Raw genomic sequence first — 7,723 nt, forward strand, 5'->3', positions numbered from 1 at the left:
TATTTTACTTCGAAAATCATTTAATCTCACGTGACTCACACAAGAATTAATATGCAAATATACTAAAAAATATGCTCTTTTTATCATTTATCAATGATCATTAAATTTGATATTTTGAAGAGAGCAACCATTATAGGAATAAAAGAAGCGAATGTAGCACTTCGCTTTCACAAAGAAAATCAAAATATTAGGTTTTCTTAATTGTCTCAAAAAATTATGATCTATTGGATAACTATTTATACCATTGACGTAAAACGACGTACACAGAGTTATAATTTGAATAGAAAAAAATAACTATAAAACTATCATGTGTTTTATTTATCGATTTGGTGTTATTTTGTTCCAACCTTGCTGACTAAAAGAACATTTGTATTAAGCCATTAATAGATCTCTAGAAAGAAAGAAAATAATCTCCTATAGTAGTTACAATTGAATAGAAGAAAATAATCACATAAATGTTTCATATGTTTTATTTATTAATCTTTTGTATTACTATATTGTACCAAGGAATTTTTTCCTTCCTATACCATATATGAAACTTTATTATCAAATATGTGCATAGTATCTAAATTACCCGCCTAGTCCACATTTTTCCTACAATTTTTGTACCATTCGTTTATTAGGAATTAATAGGGCAGAATCTTCCCTTAATAACGCGCGAAAAATCAGGAAAGAATCTTGGGATTGATTGATTCTACATTAAATTCAAGTTTTGAAACGGAAAGGAGATCAAATCATATCACGGAAATCATTTATCTTCAATTTATAATCAAATTCTGTTCCGTTTTTTTCTCATAATCGCTACAAATCAAAATCTCAGTTCGTCATTAAATCAAAATCGCTACAAATCCACCATTGATAGCCATTAAAAAGCTTGAAAGCTTTGAATTCAAATTTGGGTTTTCAAAAATCATTATTTATTTGGATTGAGTGTTGAAATAATTGGGAATATGGTTTGGAGTTTATATCTCAATTTTGAGGGGTTTTGGTGAAGATTAGACTTGGTTTTGACTGAATTTCAGATTGAAATTCGAAGAAGAAGAAGAAGACATATTGCAGAAATTGTAGATAAATTGTAGATATTTTGTAGATTATTTGTATTCTGATTGTAGATGCTTTATTTTCTGTTTTCACAAATAAAAAAACGACTAAAACTTCTACAAATCTTCTGGAAAAACGCAATTATGTCAAAAATCCCAATTATGCTACAATTGAATGGGAATTGGGATATTAAAATTCAATGTACCCAGTTTGTAGATAATTTGTAGATTTTCAACATAGATTGTAGTTTAATTGTAGTATAAATGTAGTAATTATGTAGATACCCTTACAAATAATACTGTTTTATACATACTTAAACTGATTTGTAGTATATTTGTAGAATTTTTGTAGATGAAAAGAAAAATTTTGTAGTCAACATTTTTTCAACATAGATTGTAGTTTAATTGTAGTATAAATGTAGTAATTTTGTAGATAATTATGAAAATAATATTGCTTTATACATCATAAAACTGATGTGTAGTTTATTTGTAGATAAATGTAGGAATTTTATAAATATTACCGTAAAATCAGACTTCCATAAAATTTGAAATATATGTTGCATAGGATGTAAAAATCTCTTTTATTTATTTCAAATTCTGATCAATCCAAATGTAACTACTTCATATTTTTGATGTATCAAATGTGTGTATAAAGTGTGCGAAATCAAGAAACTCAAATTAGAAATAGAAAAAGTAAAACAGAAGTAAAAATAAGAAATGGAGAATGGAGAAGTAGAGAATAGAGGAGTTTCCTCGTCGGAAGTCGTCAACGGCGGCGAAGATGTATTTAGTTCAAATTCTGATCAATCCAACTGTAACTACAATTTATCTACAATTTCTGCAATATGTCTTCTTCTTCTTCTTCTTTCAATCTGAAATTCAGCCAAAACCAAGTCTAAATCTTCACCAAAACCCCTCAAAATTGAGATATAAACTCCAAAACATATTCCCAATTATTTACAACAACACTCAATCAAAACAAATAATGATTTTTGAAAACCCAAATTTGAATTCAATGCTTCAAAGCTTTTTAATGGCTGTGTGGAAAGCAAAGTAGTTCTACTAAGGCTTCTAAAAACCATAAACTGGTCAAAATGCATGTCTGTTTATCTTTTATTTCTGAAATATCATGATGTTGTTGCGCGAAGCTTGTTGTTCATATGCTTCTATTGCTTTTGTTTCACATTCGTAGTGCACATTTCGCCTACACGTTTGTGAATACTGTTCTGTTTAAAAATCTTTAATTTTTTGTGAATTTAGATGGAGAATTTAGTTTCAGAAGATGGAAAATGGTAAAAAGAACGTGGGTATCACTACAAGAAAACATTTACTTTGTGGGGGGTTTTTGGTCAAATTGCGACAGTTTTGACTCCCACAAAAAGAATTGTGGCGGTTTCTAGAAGTGCCACAGTTACCTTTGCCACAAGCATTTTGCGACGGGTTTTTAAAACCTCCACGACAACCGCCACAAAATGAATTTTTGATTTGTGGGGGTTCTCAAAGATAATTAGTGCTAGTTTAGAACCCCCACAATATGATTTCAGCGTGTCAAAAAGAAATATTGTGAGGGTTTATAGACCCCCTCAATATGATCATAATGGTTCAAAAAAGATATTGTGGGGGTTTAAAAACCCCCCAAAATATGATTTAAATATATTTTTTAAAAAATTTATGTGGGGATTTTGAAAGATAATTAGTGTTAGTTTAAAACCCCCGCAATATGATTTCAATGTGTCAAAAAAAAAACATACTGCGAGGGTTTATAAACCCCCTCAATATAATCATAATGGTTCAAATAAGATATTTTCGGGGGTTTATAAACCCCCAAAATATGATTTAAATTTTTTTAAAAAAAAGTTATGTGGTGGTTTATAACCGCTACAATATAATATTAGTATTTTAAAAAAAAATAGTGGCAGCTTATTTCTGCCACAATATTTTGTTGAAAACTCTTTTTCTATTTGAATTTTTTTTATTTGTAGGATTAAAGAAACAATTTTATCAAATAACTTACAACATAAATCAAATTTCATAATAAATAACCATAGTGACAAATATTACAAATTCAAATCCTCATGGAACTAAATAAATTTTTTATCATGAGCAATGACAGATGATATGGTCACCAACCAGCTAAGATATTAAAAATGTATTCATTAAAAGATTGAGCTTTACTAATTTCATTCGAAATATAATGGAGTACTTTTTTCTAGCTAAGTGTCCGCAAACTCGGCCAAAATAACACTGTCATGCAATGGCTAAACTTTCTATGGGGAAATAACTAATTCTTGGGTAAGGATACAAAAAGAAATTGATAGGTTATTATGAAAACCTGAACTTGATTGAGAACAGTGAGTTCTCATAGTTCTTGTAATAATCAACAATGAAATTCACCATCTTGTGACCATACTCTCTCGGTTGCTCTGCATCCATGGGCTTCAGTTCACCCTACCAAACAAGAAAAACCAAATAATATACGCCTAAGGTTATGCCAACTAGCTAATGACTATTTCAAAGTCATTTATTGCTTTGGAAGAACATATTTGGGAACACTTTTAAAGCAATTAGTGTCCGCCGTCACTAGCAATACTAGAGCATATTCTCCGTACACTTGCATGAGTCAGAAGTTGTAATAGAAGAAATACAAGCTATATTTACTCCTTACCTGTGGTTGAAGAGCAAACAGACCAGCAAATTCTTCGGGAATCGAACCTTCCTCTGATATTATGTAAACCTTCAGCCCATTCAATGTGCCGTAGCTAGTTGTACATACTCATCGCCATATCATCAACAAGAATGTGGAAGCTTGATTTATTAACACTTATACTGTTAAGCCATGAATTGAAGCAAAACATAACAGACAAAGGCAATCAAGCCAAAAATTATGGAATTAAAAGATGATTAAGATAATAAAGCAAAAGTTCCACTCAAACATATCAATATGATTTTACAAGAGAGAAAAAATAGTCATTCATGTTCCAATCGATCTGGATGCTTTCTGGGCCTCTCCATGAGCTGCAACAACAATTCCAAAAAAAACAAAATAATAATAATAATAAAATGGTGGAATGAAGTATATCTACATAAAACAATTAAAGTTTATTCATCATATGAAGTTTTTCTTAGAGAAATCACATATTTTCTACCATTGGTTATATAATGAACTTTACATCTACATGTTCCCATTGTAAATCTTTCACCTGTTTGTCAATGGAAGATATGCATTTCTAAGAACTTAATGAACCAGTAGAGTGGATTGTACATTATAGTTGTCATCTGCTTTAAAGTATAACAATAAAAGCCAAGACTTTGAATCAAAGTAAGTTTCTCAAAAACACTGCTAAGTGCTCTTATGTGTCTAAATATCCCAAGATCCTTGTTTGATCCGGTGCTTCCTGAGGGAGGACGAAAGATTACTTCTTACTTATTTGTAGCAAGGGACAATAATACTTTTTTTCTCTTAATATTTAGGCTAATGCTTTAATCAATTCAAGGAACAATATAGTATCCAGAATAAGCTAACTACCTTTATGAGAGGATGCTCTATTGGTCGTAGCTCTGGATGATGGGTACTTGCTCTTCTTACTAGCTAGTTCCACCATTATGAACTAACATCAGGAAGGGTCCTCTAAATGCCTGCTAGCCTAAATATTGCCTTCATCAGCATCGAGAAATAGGAAGAAAGAATACTAATCATCAAATTCTGTAGAGAATAAAACCTTACCATGAAAAACACCAGCAAAACCATCTGCTTTTTCAATCAGCTCATCAACAGGCAAAGTTGCAATAGACTCATCCTTATCCTGGCCTAGCAAAGAAGCAGCAGGATACATATTATTTCCCATTCCTAAACAACATCCTGTATCCTTTCCAATCGCTAGTTGATCACCTGATGTGGGGAGGGGGGGGGTTACTCGAGCATATTAGACCAAAATAACATTATAAAAGATAGTTATTGAAATACATTGAAAAGTTCATCCCGTTCAACATACTTAATGTCCCAAAAGATTCCAACATATCTCTATATTACAAATGTTAAGATGAGAACATGGCTGCCACAACCCACTCCAAATAAAGTATAGAAGTCCAATCTTGACCCCAAGCAGATTTCTGACATCTTTCTCGCATCCTCTTTCAGGTTTAACATGACATTAGCGCTCTTGTACTTAAAGACTAATTTGGTGTGCATGGTAAAAGAAGCTAAAAAGACAGCCTGAATATAGCAGCAGGTAAGGAAGAGCTGAAAAATAAACCTATATGGTTGCCAACTTTCTTATTCGTTGTTTAATTGCTTTGTACTCCAAAACCATCTACTATTAGTTATTAGTGTACTGCAATCATAACATTGTTAATCTAACTAAAGAAACAACTGAATTATACTAGAAAGATATACGCGTGTACCTTGTGCTGTATGTCAGATTTATTGTGCGCAAGGTTCAAAATCTAGAAACCAAGACATTAGCATTGGCAATGCAAACTATCAAGATATGAAATCAGAAGCAGTTTACCCTTTACCTGTTCAGGGGCACCTTTACTGACTCGATGCATTTTGCCTTCACTGTCAAGATTTGTTAGAGCTGTGCGCTTATCAGTTGGATTGAACAGAAGAAAATGAACCTCTTGAATTCCAGCTCTCGCCTTTTAAGTACATAAATTATGAGGATGCTACTTATAACAAACAGCTAAAAAATTCTATGTAGTGAGCACTAACAAAGAAGCCGTCAGTTGATTACCTCTTTCGGATCAGCCAACATCCCCGCAATGGCAGCATCAATTGCATCTTCGTTTTCCACCCGTGAAGCTCTAGCAGCCATTAGAACCACGGTATCAACATCCACTCCTTTACACTTGAAAAATGCTTCATTGAAACTTCAGAGGTATATATTTTAGTAACATGATGCCAAGGGGAAGAAAGTTATCGAACTCCTACATGCCAAGTGGATTAGCCTATTTTATCAAAAAGGTTTTTCATGCTATACAAGATCAACCTCCTACATGACGTACTTACCATTCTCTTTTTGGATTACAAAGAGCAATACATAAACCGTGACTGTTAATTTCTTATTAGCCAACATTGATTAGGTGATTCCATCAAACATACTACAAAAACTCATTATGCTTATTCTAGTTTCGTTGTTCTAATTTCATTTGATTCATTGACTTCTCAAGAAAATTCTGGGAACTAGTTTTCACAAATTTTTGACCCAAAGTTTTCTTAATTTTGCATACAATCCACCATCAATAAAATGAAAGCAAATAATGACAAAATATCCAAAATCCTCAAATTATTATACCAACAAATCAGAAAAATGAACTAGTGTAAGAAATAAGACAGAGTTAAAGAATACCCATCACATAAAGAGCACAAAATAAAAAATAAAAAAAATGAAAGAGGAAACTGAAACAAAAGTGAAAACATAAATACCGGAAATTACCAACTATTATATCATCAAATCAATGTGTACATCAAGACAGAAATGCATAAATTGTAGAGTATTTGAAGTAACCCACAACTTTTACGGAAAAATAAAAAGTAGTAGAAACCCCAGTAACACCTAGGCCAATACACCATCAAATAATCCACTGCACATGTGACGAACAAAAATGCAAAATTTCTATTACACAAAAGATGAAAATTTTGAAGAGTTCCTCACCTTTGACTAGTTAGGTTTTGGACGGCGAGGAGCGAAGATCGCATCCGTATAGATTTCATACACCTTGTTGGTAGAAGTGAATTGCACATTGGGTACTAAAACTGCAGAAGATTGTATATGACGATGCGGCTAAAGCAACTAGAGAGAGTGCCTTACCCTGATTTTTGGCTTTCTTTTGATATGTAGGGAAAGGGTTTTCGTTCTTCTCTAATCTCTCTAAATTAAAACTTTTATTTTGGCAAAAAACTTGAGGGAAAAATTTGGAGGGAAAACATATTCTAAATCACATTTACCCTCCTAAAAATTAGTAAAGAAAAACTAGGTAATTAAAAATTATCTTAATATTAGTTATATTGTTTTTTCCAATTTAATACATCTAATTATATATTATTTGATTAAAACTATAACTTATCAACATAATAAGATATAATTATGCAATAATTAAAATTATAATTGAAAATACAACACAACACCCAGTAAAATTTCACTAGTGGGGTGTATAAACAATATTTATATGATAGTTTAAATTATAATACACAGTCAGACTTCTCCATAATCATTATTCTATACAATAACATGCCAATATAGCATGCAAGTTTTTTTTGAAAATAATTTTTAATGTTATAAACAATTTTTAATGTTTTTTTAAAATAATTTTTAATCGTTAATAATTTTTTGAATGATGTTATGGGATGTGTTGGCATGTTTTGTTAAGGTCCCGAGGGCCTCGGGTGAGTTTCGGGTGGTTCGCGATGGGTTTTCCGCGTTCGCGTAGGGTCGAGCTGGATGATCTTCGCGTTCGCGAGTGGTCCAACGCGTTCGCAAAGAAGGGAATTTGGTCTGAGGAAGCTTGTGCTTCGCGAACGTGAGGGAGCTGCCATGTTCGCAAAGAAGAAAACACATGGGCAGAAACTTTAAGTTCAAAATCGAGGGTTTTAGTCCATAACTTCGAATTTCATTAGAGAGCTCGGGAGAAGGATATTTTGGAGGGAATTTTCAGATGATTGATTGGGTTAAGTGTTCTTCACT

The 7,723-nt window shown here is 32.2% G+C and overlaps 1 protein-coding gene across 10 annotated transcripts; it reads right to left on the reverse strand.

Moving 5' to 3' along the window:
* Nucleotides 1–3,174: 3,174 nt before the first annotated feature.
* Nucleotides 3,175–6,906, reverse strand: LOC104249933 (plasma membrane ATPase 2-like). 10 transcript variants are annotated; one of them, XM_070165480.1, is made up of 8 exons: nt 6,695–6,901; nt 5,774–5,909; nt 5,556–5,678; nt 5,442–5,483; nt 4,765–4,929; nt 4,567–4,676; nt 3,706–4,055; nt 3,175–3,488 (listed from the first exon to the last, which is right to left on the reverse strand). In XM_070165480.1, the coding sequence occupies exons 1-5, from the start codon at nt 6,781–6,783 to the stop codon at nt 4,918–4,920; spliced, it is 402 nt and encodes a 133-aa protein (XP_070021581.1). In that variant the 5' UTR covers nt 6,784–6,901; the 3' UTR covers nt 3,175–3,488; nt 3,706–4,055; nt 4,567–4,676; nt 4,765–4,917. The 10 variants fall into 10 exon arrangements, with proteins under 10 accessions (XP_070021581.1, XP_070021580.1, XP_070021585.1 ...); XM_070165479.1 differs by having other exon boundaries at nt 4,567–4,684; XM_070165484.1 differs by lacking the exon at nt 5,442–5,483 and having other exon boundaries at nt 4,765–4,843; nt 5,774–5,843; nt 6,695–6,906.
* Nucleotides 6,907–7,723: the final 817 nt, after the last annotated feature.

Source organism: Nicotiana sylvestris, chromosome 12 (assembly GCF_000393655.2).
Source record: "Nicotiana sylvestris chromosome 12, ASM39365v2, whole genome shotgun sequence".
NCBI classification, from domain to species: domain Eukaryota; kingdom Viridiplantae; phylum Streptophyta; class Magnoliopsida; order Solanales; family Solanaceae; genus Nicotiana; species Nicotiana sylvestris.